The sequence below is a fragment of the Corylus avellana genome, chromosome 7 (genome assembly GCF_965113065.1).
Source record: "Corylus avellana chromosome 7, dhCorAvel1.hap1.2, whole genome shotgun sequence".
Lineage (NCBI taxonomy): Eukaryota > Viridiplantae > Streptophyta > Magnoliopsida > Fagales > Betulaceae > Corylus > Corylus avellana.
In genome coordinates, this window is record NC_142496.1 from 28587142 (window position 1) to 28603469 (window position 16328).

At 35.6% G+C, this 16328-nt stretch overlaps 2 protein-coding genes across 6 annotated transcripts; both read left to right on the forward strand.

The window, feature by feature from the left end:
* The first annotated feature begins 1644 nt into the window (after positions 1–1644).
* LOC132184440 (ribosomal RNA small subunit methyltransferase J) lies at positions 1645–5405 on the forward strand. The gene is made up of 6 exons (XM_059598078.1): positions 1645–2196; positions 2288–2389; positions 2503–2680; positions 4169–4266; positions 4902–4963; positions 5041–5405. Exons 1-6 carry the CDS (start codon positions 1714–1716, stop codon positions 5147–5149), a joined length of 1032 nt encoding a protein of 343 aa, XP_059454061.1. The 5' UTR covers positions 1645–1713; the 3' UTR covers positions 5150–5405.
* Positions 5406–7223: 1818 nt separating this feature from the next.
* On the forward strand, positions 7224–15910 carry LOC132183832 (transducin family protein / WD-40 repeat family protein). 5 transcript variants are annotated; one of them, XM_059597280.2, is made up of 6 exons: positions 7224–7465; positions 7581–7640; positions 8932–9756; positions 11002–11103; positions 14070–14699; positions 15500–15910. In XM_059597280.2, the coding sequence occupies exons 3-6, from the start codon at positions 8959–8961 to the stop codon at positions 15710–15712; spliced, it is 1743 nt and encodes a 580-aa protein (XP_059453263.2). In that variant the 5' UTR covers positions 7224–7465; positions 7581–7640; positions 8932–8958; the 3' UTR covers positions 15713–15910. The 5 variants fall into 5 exon arrangements, with proteins under 5 accessions (XP_059453263.2, XP_059453265.2, XP_059453266.2 ...); XM_059597282.2 differs by having other exon boundaries at positions 7224–7443; XM_059597283.2 differs by having other exon boundaries at positions 7224–7340.
* Positions 15911–16328: the final 418 nt, after the last annotated feature.

A 16328-nucleotide genomic window follows, 5' to 3' on the forward strand; every position in this document is an offset into this window, starting at 1 on the left:
CCCTAAAAGGTTAAGTAGGATGGAATATTAGGTATTGATAAGAGGGTTAAATAACAAAATGATGATGTGTGGACATTGGCAAACCAGTCCCCTTGCCATCCTATGAATGAGCACCCAATATGGTGAGAAATGACCATTTATATGTGAACCATTTTTATAATATAAGAAGATAAAAGTCGATGCTTCTGTTTGTTAATAGTTTCAAATCATCTTTTCACCTTTGAAAAGTTATAGGAGATCTTTTCATTGCTCGAGGTTTTCTTGTGTTCTTCTTTGATTTTTCTGTTTTTCCTTAAAAATAAAAGAGATTGAAAGCTTAGAACTTGGATTTTTATGATTTTAATTGAAATTGCAATAAAGAGAAGTAAAAAAGAAAATACGTGAGAGAGATCGTAACAAGAGAAATCTAAATTAAAAGAAGATACAGGATTGGTGAATATTAGAGCGGTTTAATGTTGATGAGTTTAATCTGTTTAATGAAATGGATCGGATTAAGGTTATATAGTCTAATACATGTGGTTCAACATGATCCAAATTTGACCAGCGGCATTTAGCCTGACAATTTTTGATATAGCAAACGAATTTCATATGAAACCAATACGAAATTAATGAATTATGATTAAGAAGTATGATATATTTAATTAAATTAAGGGAAAACTTCATTTACACCTCACAAACTTATACGCTTTTTGCAGACATCCTTTTATTATTCAAAATCTCTCACTTTGATATATCTAACTTTCGTTTCGTTCCAAATACCTCCTTACCGTTAGATATTAGAGTTAAATCAAACAGTAAAATGATTAAAATACCTTTATACCCATACTTTTTTAAAAAAATTATAAATTTACTCTTATTTATAAATAAAAAATCGTTATCATAATGATTGTATTAAAAAAAAAAAGTGACCCCCGGCGGGTCACAACCTTTGGGTCACAAAGTGACCGTTGACCCTCAAAGTGGGTGACCCTTTGGAGGGTGACAAGACAAGTGACTCACGGTGGGTCACTAAGGTGAGGTGACCTGCCGGTGGGTCTTTGTGACCCACAATGGGTCTTTCTCTTTTCTCTCTTTCTCTCTCTTTTTTTATTTTTTAATAAAAATTAAAGGTATTTTAGGAATTTCACGAGTAGGATTTAACGGAAAATTTCAATGGAAAGGGGAAACTGAAAGGAAATAAAAATTGAATACGCCAAAGTGAGATTTGAAACAATGAAGAAGTGTTTACAAAAAACGCGTAAGTTTGTGGGTGGTAAGTGAAGTTTTCCCCTAAATTAATCAATATGGTTTTATACTCAGTAACTCAACCCAAATCCAATACGCTATTACAAATCGTGAGCTCTACACGACTAGCAGCGTATCGGCGAGAGCGTTACCGAAAAAAGTACAGAATTGAGAACCCCTCTAATTGAGGAGAAATTAGAGATTTTCTAATTGTTAATCGTGAACCTTCATTTTAAATTTAATAATCTATAAAATGCGAACTATTTTTATATAACCGAGACATTAAATGTTGGCTTTTGTTTTACCGAGGTTTAAATAATTTTATAGACTATTAAATTTAAAATGAAGGGTAATAATTAAAATTTGAAAATTTCCAATTTCTCCCGGGGATCCGGATCCAATTACCAAAACTAGCAGACTATTACAATTTACAAGCTTTGGCTTTTGCTTCAAGTCTGCCGTGAGCGAGGGGAAGTGTGAATCGAAGCCATGGCTTTCGCTGCTGCTTCTGCTTCTATTACTCCTTATTCTTCTCAATTGCTTCCCCGCCCTAAATTTTCCACATTGGTCTTCCCTTCTTCTTCTTCTTCTTCTTACTCTTTTTCTGCTCCTTCTGGTATAACAATCCCTTATTTGCCCACAAAACACAGAAGCTTCTCCTCAATTCGCATGGCGGCGGCGAAGAGGAAAGATTCGAATGGAATACCTGCGGTGCAAGGGAAAGCGGAGGAGCAGAAAGAAGAACAAGTGGTGGAGGAGGAAGAGGACTTGCCTTGGATTCAGGAGAAGGCATTGGACCTGGTCGAGTTCACAGGCTCCGTCACTCAGGCCATTCCTGGCCCTCGAGTCGGCTCCAGCTCCTTGCCCTGGATTCTCGCTCTTCCTCTGGCCTATGCCGGCCTCACTTTTGTTGTCGCCTTCGTCAAGACCGTCAAAAAGTTTACTTCCCCTAGAGCAAAACGCAGGAAACTGGTTAGTCCGTCCGTATTTCTTGTGTCCGTTTCCTGCTTTTTTATGGACCATAATTGATTCCTCAGAGTGGGTTTTTGTTTCTTTTCTTCAGGTCAATAAAAATGCTATGCTTTGCAAATCAATTGATGAGTTCTTTCACAAGGGAAGAGATAACTTCAAACTCGATGATGCTCTCAAGGAGCTTGAGAAAAAGGTATAAGCAATTCACTGGTTGATGATGCGCTTTTTCCATTCTAAATTTTGTACTTGCATATGCTTCAAAAGCTGTCTGGGTTTTGATAAAACAACTGCCCAATTTATTTCCAGACTGATTTTGGGATGGAAGAAATTCTGCGCAAGTACATTCGGTATGCTTTGAATGAGAAGCCCTTCAACCCCGTCTTGGTTGCCAATTTAATTGAGCTTAGGAAAGCTTCTGTGTTGGCTGACTCCCAGGTTGCAGAGATTTTAAATGAAATTTCCAGACGGATTGTGCGAGATAAAGGTAACTCCTTGTTGACCCCATCTGATGTTGCAAAACGCTAGATGTTCTGTTTGTATTTGATGGGGATATAAGGCGTCAGGATCAGGATTCACAATTCTAGGATTCAGCTAAAATTGCCCCTTTCTCTCTCAGCCCCCGTCGTGCTAAACTTGTCATTTATTATGGAGACTTATTTGCAGTTCTATTTGTCTGTAAGCAAGTAAGTTCGTAAGAAATGCTTCAGAAAAATGTATGCCTTCCAAATATTAAACCATTTAGCTCCATTTCACATTCAAGAGTTTATTGTTATGACTGTTTATCCTTCTTTCATAACTGCTGGTGGGGAGAGCCTGAACTATTTTTCCTTTAGATCACAGGCAGTGGCGCTATAAGTGTTTGGATTGTATCTTTTTTGTGGTGTCTGCTTAAACAATCTTGACTTGACGAGCCACCACAAGTAAAATGAACTGTCCTCATGCTGTTTCAGCTTCTAACATATTTTCCTATGGAATGACAAATTTATTGAGAAATTACTGTAAATATGGTCCATGACCTTTAAAACGTAGAAATTGCAATTTCTACCATCTGATTGCGTATTTAAAATCTTGAAGGAAAAAAAAAAAAACAACAATTGCCTTTCTTCGGAGAGCTTCTAGATGTGTGTTATCTTTCACACGCACACACAGAGATATACAAACATACTTAGAGCCTGTTTGAGATTGCGTTAGAGAAATAGAACTTTTAAGTTAAAAAGCGCTTTTGAGAAAAAAACTTCATTTTTAAGCTTTTTCCAAAAGTCCGTTTTGACAATTTTTAGGCTTTTTGGACCCTTAAAAACGCTTTTAATTTTTTTTACCAAACGAATATTTTTTTCTTCAAACGGACTTTTTTAGTGTTAAAAGCACTTTTCAGCCCCTCAAACGCAATCCCAAACGGGCCCTTAATAGGAAACAGCTGTTGTTATTAGTGCAAAATATGGTCAATTTATCTACCACAGGACCTCTTCCTTTGACCTAAGCATTCTTTAGCTCACCTTGTAGCTTTATTGCTAGGGGATGATGGCGTAGCTAGCAGACTGTATTTTGGGTTTTGGTCGGGACTCTTGTTCTCTCTAGGTCCTGAAATTCTTGGATTTTTTAGTCCTTTATTTATTTATTTATTTCCTGAGCGAATTTGTTTGTCTGGTTAAATCTGTTAACAAGCTAACCTAAGACATGTTTTAGCAAATCAGCAACTCAAGGGAAAGGTGCCTTTATTATACAGAAAACTGAAGCTCCTTTTCCTTTCGTTGTTATTCTTCATTTCTTCTTCTCTCCTCTCACACTCCCTATTAGTGTTGAGGTGTCTGGATTGGTGATTTTGCTTAATTTCATCCCTTTTTGCACTTGACACATAATTGAATTTGTTTAATTAACCTTCTAAAGGAACATTCCAAAGAATTTAGTCAGAGAAACAGCTCCCTATTGATGGTTTGATATCAGATGCTTATGGCTTGTGTATGATTTTCAGGACCAGTTGTCATGGATGTGTCAGGTTATTCGGAAAAGGGTTTCAAGAGAAAACTAGCTGTTCAGGCCCTATTTGGAAAGGTTTTCTATCTGTCTGAGGTAAGCTGAGCATTCGTTGCATCAACTTTTGCCTGACTGCTATTCTGCTTGCTGTTATTAATGCACAACTTCTACTCATTAGTATGATACCCTTTTTTCCTTTCTTTTTTTATTTTCTTTTTTGTTAGGTTGTCCAATGAAATTTTTACTGCTGTGATGGATTGAGACCCTATTGAATTTTTTTTTTGTCCTTGTTCCTCTTGAAGTTTTCAAACAAATTCTCAGTAGTTAAACCTGCCTCAAGCTGTGCTATTGCTTCAAATGGTTGAGCAGCTCAGTAAATGTTGTGTGTTTTGGCTTCAAAAGCATGGCCTACCAGCTGAACTGTGATTTGTCTCCTCAAAACATTCTTGAGCAGAGATGGTTTTTGATTTCTGTACTATACGTCAATACCTCAAACACCCTGAATAATTTTTCCTTATGAAGCAAATTACATGTCTGGCAGGCATGCAAGACTGGTATATTGTTATACACTAAACTTTGCATATGATTGTCATGGTCAACTCCATACCTTTAGCTTTTGTTATTTTTTGTTTGTTTTCCTTTTTATTTTTATTTATTTTTTATTAATCTGTGACTCGTTCTACATTTAATGCCTTGAACTGATTGTTCTTCTGTTTGACTTTCTGGGCCAGCTGCCGGAGTTCTGTTCAAGAGACAGCTCCTTGGTTGTCAAGGAAATTTTTGGGGTTACAGAGTATGCGTCTATCCTTTATGTAATAAAACTTTACAATCATTGTTAGTCATGCTCATAACATTTCTTTTTGCTCTCAGTGAAGACGCAGACAAACTTAGGATACACACACTCTCTGAAGCTGGTGATATGGATTCACTTGAAAAGATGGTTGAAGGTTTAGATTCAGAAGATTCCAATGAGGGATGATCTTATGCTTCTTAACTCACATGCGAAATATTCAGAGACTTTGTAGTGGCAAAAGCTGTTAAGAAAGGATTTTGAGGGGTTTTCGATGACTGGGATGGCCTTAATATTTTCATTTCGCTGGTTTTGTAAACTTAAAAAAGGTTTTGGTTGAGCGCATCAGTTGAGCTTCTGTCGTAGGTCGTTTTTTATTAGCTAAGTGTGAATTTATTTGTTTAGGATTTAGGAATGTTCAATAATACCTGGAAATCATTGAGGATGCATCGACCTATGGAATGCTTCGGCTAGAAAAGATAAAAGCTGATTTGCATTTGTTTCACAAGAGGGCTGGTTTTTGTTATCATGAAATATTGAGGTATATGTGCTTTGTTCAGATGTCAAGATGCTTGGAAGTGAAGTAATTTCGTTACAGCTTTTGGCTCCGTATGTGGTATGAACCCCTTTGCTCTGTTGATCATCTGATAGAACATTTTACGAACCTTAGTATCAAGTCTGGATAATTTGGGCTGGTTTTTACTTCAAACATAAGTTTAGAAACAAACTTTTCTCTATATTAGCACTCAACTAGGGTCGAGTCAAGTCGAGCTTTAGGATTTCAAGATTGGCTTGTTTGCGAAGATGCTTATTTGAGCTGAGCTTGAGTTCGAGCCGAGTTATAAAATGTGTGTTCAAGATTAGCTCAAGCTCCTTAAAAATGTGTGTCGAGTAGAGCCAGGTTCAACTCAAGCTCTAGCTAAGTTATTAAATATTAATTAACTAGATTATATATTAGTTCATGAACTAACTAGATAGTATGTTAACTAATACACATATATAAATATTCAGTAACCTATATAATATATATTACTTAATTACTAATATGCATATTTAAATTTATATAACTAATTTTTAGTAATGTATTGATATATATTTGTATATATATACAAGATATATGAACGAGTTAACAAGTCGGGCAAACAAGCCGATCGAGTTTTAAACGAGTTGAACTCGTGAGTTCCTATTGAGTTTCTTCGAGCAAGTTGGGTATGTATCATTTACTAATTGAGTGAGTTTTTACAGTAACGAGCGGAGTTGTACACTATCGAGTCCAAGTTCGAATTGAGTTAAACCGAGCAGGTGGTCAAACAGGCTAGTTTATTTACAGTCCTACACTCAAAAATCTTCAAATAGACTTATATCGAGCAATAAGACTCCTAATATCAATCAAAGACTCCTACTTGTGACGACATCTTGGAAGATGACCTTTATTTGACAACAATTACCAAACACATTGGAATATTTGAGACCCATTAAAATACTGCTTAAAAAAAAATTTAAAAAACTTGATCTTTAATGGACTTCTAGTACTTCTAATCCAAAAAGGACTCCTAACAGAACACGATTTCATCCATACAGAGACTTAGGAAGAAGAAAAATGTGATCCCATTTTGTGATGCATAGGGAGCATCAAAACTGATTATATGAAGAACTGATAGATTCTATTAACTATATTCATGTTTAAAGATAATTTAAAGATAGAGTAATGCCAGAAAAATTATCTAAAGGTTTGTTGAGACTGGTATATCAAGATGGTTGAATAGTTGTGGATAAAAATGTGATTTTTAAACTTTACTCTTGAAGATAAGATTGGATTTGCATAGAGAGCATCAAACTCAAATTTGGTTACAGAACTATCCCATATATGTATTTCTCAATCCAAAACGATCCATTATTCTCATAAAGAATACGTACCCGATTTAGATAGTTTTGTCGTAAAATATAAGGAATATATATATATAAACAATAACAAGAAAAGTAAATTAGCATAAACGAAAGGCCTCCAAATTGGGTATTGGTAAAATAAATGTAAAAATAAAAACTATATACAGTTGGAATACGTATTAGTTTAAATGATGAAGAAATTCCTGTAATCATGTTTAGAGAAAAACAATTTTTAAATGGGTCAAGAAAATGGTAGATTCTGTACCAAGGTATTGCATATTCGGGAAAGAGTATTCCAGTTTGGGCCTTTGTGTTGTTGGTTACCTGCACGGCAAGATACGAGGGCCTCTTTCCATTCGCAAAATTGTGAAATGCAAACAAACACGCACTCTCTCTTTCTCTCTCTCTCTCTCTCTCTCTAATCCAAAGTTATCTGACTATCTATCTAACCTCACGCAGACACAGTTGCATTGTCATCACATGGGTTGTGTTGGTATTTGAAACCCCCTTTCACCTCTCTGCCAACTGCCAAAAGCACAATTAAAATATATATAACCTATCCATCTATATCACTCTTCTCTATAACATGACTTTCGGTGCTGCTTTTGGTCTCCTTCTGTAGTTGTTCCTTCTCTTTCTCTGTACTCTGTACTCATTCTCTCTGTAGAAAACCCATTTATTTTTTCCTTTGATTTCTCTCATATTTTGCTTTGTGGGGTTTTGTCCTTTTTAGGAGAATCTTTGGACTGAGATTGTTATTTTCAAGCAAGAATTGTCTGGGTAATGCTTTCTGGTGAGAAATCCTCCACCTCTTTCATGGGCTTGGGTTCATTTCTATGCTGCTTTTAGTTTTAGTCGTGATCTTGATTGTTCTTTATGTTTTTAGTTTGATTCTTGCTGCAATTGTTGCAATTATGAACAAACTTTTCTATTCCATGTTAAGACTCTTTTAACATTATCTTTTATGCCCCATTGGATTTGCATATGAATTTCGTGATCTTTCATAATCATAATTCAAATTTTCTCATTCATGGCAGAAAAGGGGGGCCAAAGTCTGATTATGCAGAGCACCTTCCCCCTAACACCAAGCAAGCAAAAAAAAAACAAAAAAAATTGTTGGATTTAGGCCGACAATTTTTTATATGATCTGGAACTCGACACAAATCAACACAAAATCAGCGGGTTAAGAGTGTAGGGGTCTAATTTGTTTAATTAAATGAGTCATGGGTTGACTTACATCGTCTTATATCAATGCTTTGAGATGATCCAAACTCTTGTAATTTTTTATACGACCTACAAACTTGACACGAGGCCAACTCGAAATTAACAAGCTAGAATTGAAGGGTCTTACTCATTTAATTAAATGGGTTAGATTAGGGTTGATATATCCATGCATCAACACGGCACGGCCCAAACCCGACATGCGAACACAAATTGCCACTCCTAGGTTGGATTAGGCGGCTGGGGAGATTGCGGTGCTTTCCTGTGTAGTAGGAATATTACTTGGTTTTATTTTCATTTCTTTTTTGTTTGATTATTAATTCATACACGTTTTGAAACAACGTCTTATGCCATTGCCATTGTTGTTTTTATTCATCACGATGATGGAAATGGTGGAAGTTTTATTTATAAATTTTTGTGTTAGCCGGATAAGCCCTTAATTTCGTGGAAGAAGAGACTTCCAATTTTGTGAAAGAAGAGACCTGGGTTTGAAATTATGGTATTTGGCTCCTTCAACTTGTTTGTAAGGATCGTTTGGCTCTGTGCATTTTCATTGCAATTAGTTGTAAGAGAAAGAATATAAGCAATATTCTTCTGATCTTGTTGTTTTCTTATTCTTCATTATTATGATATTTTTTTCTTTTTGAAAGATGTTTGTCAATAATCTTATGTAACCAAATCATCTTCTTCTTTTTCCTTATAAGTTTCTTGTTCTTTGATCTTGGTGCAAAATTTTTGTTAAACCTTTTTCCCATTGACTAGTTTATACTAGATGCAAACTTCTGCAAGTTTTTATTAAGATTTCTTCTGAGATTGAATGCTCCTCCTATTGAAATTTGTTCCTTTTCCTTTATGACTTGTAGAATATATATGGCCTAAGTTGGCATTTCATGGGAGGTATAGAGGACAATGAACCGCCATTGAAACGTGCAAAGGTTCCCTTGGGAGAATCAAAGAGCTTGTCAAAAGACTCATCTCTTACACAGCCTGTAGCTTGCTCTTTGGGAGACTCGATGGCTAGGCCTCTACCCTCCCAAGGAGATAAAGAAACAGTTGGTTCAAAAGGAGTCATCAAAAGATCAGAATTCATCAAAATTATAACTAGGGCATTGTATTCACTTGGATACGATAAGAGTGGGGCCCTTTTAGAGGAAGAGTCGGGTATACCATTACACTCATCAGTGGTCAATTTGCTTATGCAGCAAGTGAAGGATGGAAAATGGAATGAATGTGTGGCCACATTGCAAACAATTGCGGTTTTGGATGAAACAACTGTGAAGTCAGCATCTTTTCTGATATTGGAGCAGAAGTTCCTCGAGCTTCTGAAAATGGAAAAAGTCACTGATGCTTTAGATACTCTTAGGAATGAGATTGTCCATCTTCGCATCAATTTGAGCCGAGTTCATGAGCTTGCTGCATGCATTGTCTCTCCTTCACAGTGTGTAATACTTGGGCTTTCTAGTCAAGATACTGATGTTGTAAAGTCACGGTCAAATATTTTGGAAAAACTAAAGAAGTTGCTTCCTGCAGCAGTCATGACACCTGAAAAAAGGTTAGAACATCTAGTTGAACAGGCTCTTGATGTGCAACGAGATGCTTGTGTGTTTCACAACACTTTGGATAGTGATTTGTCTTTGTACTCGGATCATCAGTGCCGGAGAAACCAGATTCCTTCCCAAACAGTTCAGGTTAGAGTTTCTTCTGGATTTATGGTTCTTTGCCCCCTTTTTTTTTCCTCTTTGGTTGCTTCATTGACCATCAGACAGCATAGACTCTTCACATAGTTTGTGGAGGATGTGAAGATAATGCAGTTGTTGATTTGTTGAGATGGTTTATTCGGTGAAATCGCCAGGAGTTGTTTTCCTTCTGATCTAGTGATCTTGTGTGGTATCTGTAAAGATATCCTATTTTCCTGCCTGTATCCAGATCTGTATGTCAGTGTGTATATTGAAGAAGTGTAGCTTTTTGTTGACTTCTATGTTGCATTAGTATGGAGCTAGAGTAGTAATGTTTGTGTCTGACAAAACTCCAATGATGGAGAAACCTTTAACATCCATGGAGGCAATTGGATTTTGACATCCATACCTTAATCATGCAACATGGCTTGAGATATATGAAGATGAAATTTTAGTTGACTAGGTTAGCATCATTATTTATACATGCAAGTATATAATTTGTTAGGTTCATAATCTAATTTTTCTGATGAGAACAAATGAAGTAATGAATTTGAATTTCAGTAGTGAAGGTTCATTGGTTTTCATTTTAATTAAGCACATAAAGTATTGTTGAAGATAACGAAATATGTATGGTGGTTATATGAAATTACACATATATAATTTCTTGCTATCATAATTTTTTGTCAAAATATGCAATAGTTATATTACTTTTAGTAATCAAAGAGATTCTATTTTTTTTAATGAAACCTCTAAGATAAGTAGAAATTTTATTACCACCGATAATGAAGTTTTAATCTCTATAAAATGTTGCCGGTGAGTATGTTGAAGGTCCTTGATTTTAGTCATGCTCATATTTGGAACACTGACTGTCCTTGCTTTTAAATTTTTAATCGTCTTCAAATGTTCTTATGGCATCCTAGTTTTTTTTTTTTTACCAATCAGTTTATTCGTTGATCTTGCATATTTGTTTCAATTTCTAGTGCATTTGTTAGGTTGTTAATCTACCGAACTTGCATCTAGTTTATTAACATAATCCCATTTAAATCATCATTATCTAGTCATTACTATTGCAGCCAAGCCATCATCATCATGGGCATTCTGCTTTATGTGACTTGTTGAATTTAGGCTGCCTATGCAATTTATTTATGATGTCTAATGTCTTGTGTATCTCAAATGGATTGCAAATTTTCTGTTATGACTTTTCCACCAATTATTTGGAAGTGTCAATTTGAAAATTTTGCTTATTGAATCTAACAGATACTGCAAGCACATACTGATGAAGTTTGGTTTCTGGAATTTTCACATAGTGGGAAATATTTAGCTTCATCATCAAAAGATCAATCAGCAATTATATGGGAGGTAACTTTATTATTTTCTTAATTATTATTGGCTTTTAATCACTGATCTAATAGAACCTCTCTCTCGCTCTGTCCATTTGTTGGTAATTTATACATTTTAATTATCTCTAGAACATCCTAAGCGGCAATTTTCAGAAGGCTTCTTAGTACAGATGTAACTTTGTATCTATGTATCATTTATAATCATTGAAGTGGCTCTGGATTTTCCTTATGTCTTCCTTAATCAATCAAGCCTTCACAGTTGTCAGCTTTTTTCATTCTTCTGTCACTGAAGCTGCAACATATTCTGTATGCCAAATTATACTCTGGTCCCCTACTTATTGAGTAGGTTGCATTTTGGTCCTTGGATTTTCAAAAGTTGCAATGTCAGTACCTACAATTTTTAATTTTGAACTACCCTTCTCAGCATTTTGGTCATACAATCACTAACGACCATGTCGCTAAATATTTTTGACATCGGTCTTCACAGCATTTGTCACACCATCATAATTAATTTGGACAGAATTACATTGATCCAACTTAAAAGTTAAAGGACTGGAACTTTCTAAAATTTAGGGATCAATGGAAATCTACCATGTATTTCAAGAACCAAAAATATAATTGTTAAACTTGCAATATATATATATAAAATTGTTAGAGATGGTTACAATATATTTTTGATAAGTAGTTACATGATATTTTAAGAGTAATGCTACTCATCACACCCATTTATTACACTACTTTTACATCAGCTGATGTGGCATGTTTTAAGTGGTTTTTCTTTTGTTTTTAAGTGTCTAACATGAAAAACCACTTCAGACACACTATGTGAACCGGTATGAAATGAGTATGAGAAATAGGTATGAAGAGTATCATTACTCATATTTTAATGAATGTTTCACTATTCTCTAGATCCAAAGGAATAGAGACCTTAGGGGGCCCTTTCCAAGTGTTGGACTTGTTTTATGCTGGGTTCAAATAATAGGTTGTAGGGATGCAGCCCCGCTGCAGTATGGTAAGGGTACTTGAAATTGAAAAATACTAGACATACAACTTTCTTACAATTTTTGATACATGTCAGCATATAATTGGAGGGTGTTAATGCTTACAACTTTTGGCTCAAATCACATGCTAACACGTGTCAAAAGTTCTAAAAGAGTTGTGTAGCATTACTCTTTGAAACTTTCATGGACTGGACTATGATTGTAAGTGGTGCCTGTATAGATAAGTTGAGTGATACTGTTTGCTCCTATGGATGTAGGCACAACTGTTAAACCATGTAAAATTGTGTGTGCCATTCTTTCTTTCTCTTTATTTTCACAATGATTTCATCGTTTTAACAATAGTTAGTTTAGGCTATTCATTATGTTATGTTTAGAAGCTTGTTCAATTAATTATTGCGACAAGAGTATTGTTGACATTATGGTTTTATATTGTATGTATCCCCATGATTGAGATTGCAGAATCAAGTTCATTGAGGTTCTTTCACCTCATATAGACTGAGATAGCCTCTAGCATTGACTATGTGTGGGTTCTTCCCTCTGCGCATATGCGCATAGTATTGAATGAAATGCTCTTTTTTTTTTTGTTTCTTTTTTTTTTTTTAGGTGATTCCTTTATTGTCGTATTCAAGGGAGTGAAATCAGAGACAAGACTGAATGGCATTTGCTCTAACCTGATTATGCATGGCAGGAAAACTTGGAAATTCAACACAAGCTAACCAAATAGAATCAAGTCCACGTCTCAGTTTGACTTTTTTTGAGATACCGTTTTGTTATAATTTATTGCCTGAAGTGGAATCTCAACTTAATGAGCAAGTTGGTTATGCTTGAATCTTATCATGTTGAAACTGAATTGCATCTTTTGAAGATCTAATCCAACCAGTGGCCATTCTTGGGTTAGAGTTTTAGACTTGATTTGGAAAATATGAATCACCTTGAGTCAGGTTGAGTAGGGTATGGGCCGAGGTAGTGCAACCTAACTTGTTATTTATAGCCAGTAAATATGGTGATGCCTAGTGCATCAAACAAAAGTAGATACGATGACACTTATGACTATAGTAATAACTATAATGAGTCCTTAATCTGTATTTGTAGTTGTATATATTAATTTTCCCTCGTTCAAATGGATGCTATGACGATTATATCCCCCTAATTTGCATAGAAAAAGCTCTTTACACGAATTACGGTGAACAGATTTGTGAATACTGGAATTACTCTTGTATGGTGCATGCATTTGCATTGAATTTGTTAGTATGCTTCAACTGATGTAATGGCTGCAAGCAAAGTCACCATTAATGGTTCCTCATGTTTGAGTTAGTTGGGAACCCATTTAATGTGCTTCTTTATACTTGGCATTCTGATGCTTATGTTAAATCCTTGGTAAAAATCTGAGGAAAGTTTCTTGTTGCAAGGGTGCCAAATGGTACTATTAGATGACTATAAGAAAAATTTGATTCAAGTTTTCCTGGGGTGGCACACAGTCCAATTTGTCTCCAAACGTATTATTGAATATTTGGTTTATGTTTCTTTTTGAAACATACAAGAATTCCTGTAACAAACATTTGTTTTTCGTAAATATTACTTTTATGGCGGACATCTGCAGCCTGTATTTGGAAAGAGCAAATTAAATATATTTTTGATATTGAGCTGCAGTGATTATTTGAAGTGATTAGTGTAAGTGCTTAGTAAAAGGAGGAACTTAAGTTTTAAATTTTCGGGAAGTTTGGAATAGTAGACTCAACCTCTGTGTGTGTGTGTGTGTGTGTGTGTTAATGAGGTCCTTATGATGTTGGATGCCAACTGGATATTCTAAGGAAATGGCAAAAAGCAGAAATTGTTGGGATGTCTGACTGTCAAACATATTTTGCTGCTATTATTCTGCTTATTTCTGTTTCTCTGTTGTCATCTTCCCAGTTGTACAACAAATATCAATTTTCTTATTTCAGAATATTATATCTTCAAGGATTGAGAAATTTCATCCTTTTAGGTTAAAGAGGACGGTCGAGTTTTATTGAAGCATATACTAACTGGTCACCAGATGCCGGTGTTGATGGTTTCATGGGGCCCAGATGACCACCAGCTCCTCTCATGTGGAGTGGAGGAGGTCATCAGACGCTGGGATGTCACTTCTGGAGAATGCCTCCATGTTTATGAGAAAAGTGGTGTTGGCCTCATTTCATGTGGATGGTTTCCCGATGGTAGAGGGATATTCTCTGGTATGACTGACAAGAGCATCTGCATGTGGGATTTGGATGGAATAGAGCTGGAATGTTGGAAAGGGCAACGAACGCTTAGGATATCAGACATGGCTGTGACTGATGATGGAAAGAGGATCATAAGCATTTGCAAGGAAACCACAATACTATTGCTTGACAGGGAGGCAAAATTTGAGAGACTGATTGAAGAGGAGGAAGTAATTACTTCATTCTCGCTGTCAAAGGACAATAAGTTCCTACTAGTCAATCTTATAAACCAAGAAATTCATCTTTGGAGTATAGAGGGTGATCTGAAGGTCATGGCTAAGTACAAAGGTCACAAGCGTGCCCGATTTGTCATTAGATCTTGTTTAGGTGGATTCGAGGAGGCCTTTATTTCCAGCGGGAGTGAGGATTCACAGGTAATCTTCATTTAACTGCATTATGTGATGAGAATAAGGGTTGCCCAGTAATATAGCAAAATCAAGTTTTTCAATTTATATCAGTTTCTGTCTTGTACATTTTTGTTCCATTAGTTTGTGCATTTTAGGAAGTAAGCTTTGACTTTAGACCCAGCTCATTTTTTTTTTTTTCACCTATACTTTTATGGAATAATAGTTCTCAAGAAGTACATATCAAGAATGGTGTGTGAGTGGCATGAAGTTATATATGTATGTTGTCCATGACGCACCAATGGCCTTTGGATTAGATAGCATCTCCTTCCCCGAGGAACAGGTGGTGGACACTTGAGATCAAAGGTTCAATCGCGTACAAATGCATTAGATGTGAAAAAACTAGGGTTGATTTTCATCATTTGCTTATTTATTTATGTATTGTTTAAATAGGGGATCCCTTTAGAAACATCTCAACGTGGTATCATCATCACTGTCATATGATACACTGCAATTTTGTGGCCCATGATCTTCAAAGTTATATTCTTATAGGTAGAAAAGCCTGTAGAATTTTATTTTATTTTTTTATATAGAGGGAGAGAGAGAGAAGAAACAGAAATGATAGTTTTATCAGTGAGGAATAACAAAATCGACTGGATTGTATGCTTGGCGGAACAGCAGCTATCATAGTCATAGACATGCATGAGTCATGACTAATGCATGCTTGTTCCTTTTCACATTCACTCTGTATAAACTGATTTGATATGTTGTTTTTGGGGAAGAAAACATACTTCCATTGAAGTTTGAGGTGTGCCATTTTCTTATTGTAGGTCTATGTATGGCACAGAGGTTCTGGGGAGCTCTTGCTGGCACTGCCTGGGCATTCTGGAGCTGTTAATTGCGTGAGCTGGAATCCTGCAAATCTTCACATGTTGGCTTCAGCCAGTGATGATCGTACCATTCGAATATGGGGATTAGATCAGCTCAATCTGATGAGACACACAGTTTCGCAGAGCAATGGCTACTCTAATGGAAGAAGTTGAAACGATTTATTTATTTAGATGATCAGAAAGCAATGTTCTTTTGAAAACATTTTTAACATTTGTGTAAATCCTCCAAAATCATTTGCTTTTTCGTATGTTCTCGGCATCTATAGAAGCAATAAGCACACTCTAATATTGCATCTGGTATCTCTGCCAATTAAGCAATATAACTAGACGACTCTCTCTTATTTCGCCTCACTTGATTCTGCTGTGTAAGTTGCATACATGCATGCATGCATCGACAAGAAGCTATGTCGAATTGTCTGCCTTTTAAATTTATAAGGGGTTTTTTTCAATTCTTTTAGAGCTTTGCTAGGCAAAATTTCTCCAAATTTTAGTTTTTTTTTTTTTTTAGTTACTAGCTTTTTAAAAATATCACACATCACGCACTCAAAATCTTTATTTATTCCATTTAAAATGTTCTTTTTTTAAGTCTGTCTTTATTTAAATAAAAGTGAAGAAGAAATGATGTAGTTGGAAGGAGAAAGGAGCAAAATTGGAAGAAAACAAAAAATCGTTTGGTTTTGCTACCATTGCTCTCCAAATGTCATCTATTGCTGTAGCAGTAGAGAGTATATTATGTAGGGGATTTTATGAGTTGTAGTCATCCCGTTAT

Excerpts from the sequence above, each read along its gene's own strand:
- LOC132184440 (XM_059598078.1), top strand. The coding sequence starts at position 1,714 with ATGGCTTTCGCTGCTGCTTCTGCTTCTATTACTCCTTATTCTTCTCAA. Across the intron at positions 4,267-4,901 it reads AGGTTTTCTATCTGTCTGAG|CTGCCGGAGTTCTGTTCAAG; the intron begins GTAAGCTGAGCA and ends TTTCTGGGCCAG. Across the intron at positions 4,964-5,040 it reads GAAATTTTTGGGGTTACAGA|TGAAGACGCAGACAAACTTA; the intron begins GTATGCGTCTAT and ends TTTTGCTCTCAG.
- LOC132183832 (XM_088518230.1), top strand. The coding sequence starts at position 8,565 with ATGGTATTTGGCTCCTTCAACTTGTTTGTAAGGATCGTTTGGCTCTGT. Across the intron at positions 9,757-11,001 it reads TTCCTTCCCAAACAGTTCAG|ATACTGCAAGCACATACTGA; the intron begins GTTAGAGTTTCT and ends TGAATCTAACAG. Across the intron at positions 14,700-15,499 it reads GCGGGAGTGAGGATTCACAG|GTCTATGTATGGCACAGAGG; the intron begins GTAATCTTCATT and ends TTCTTATTGTAG.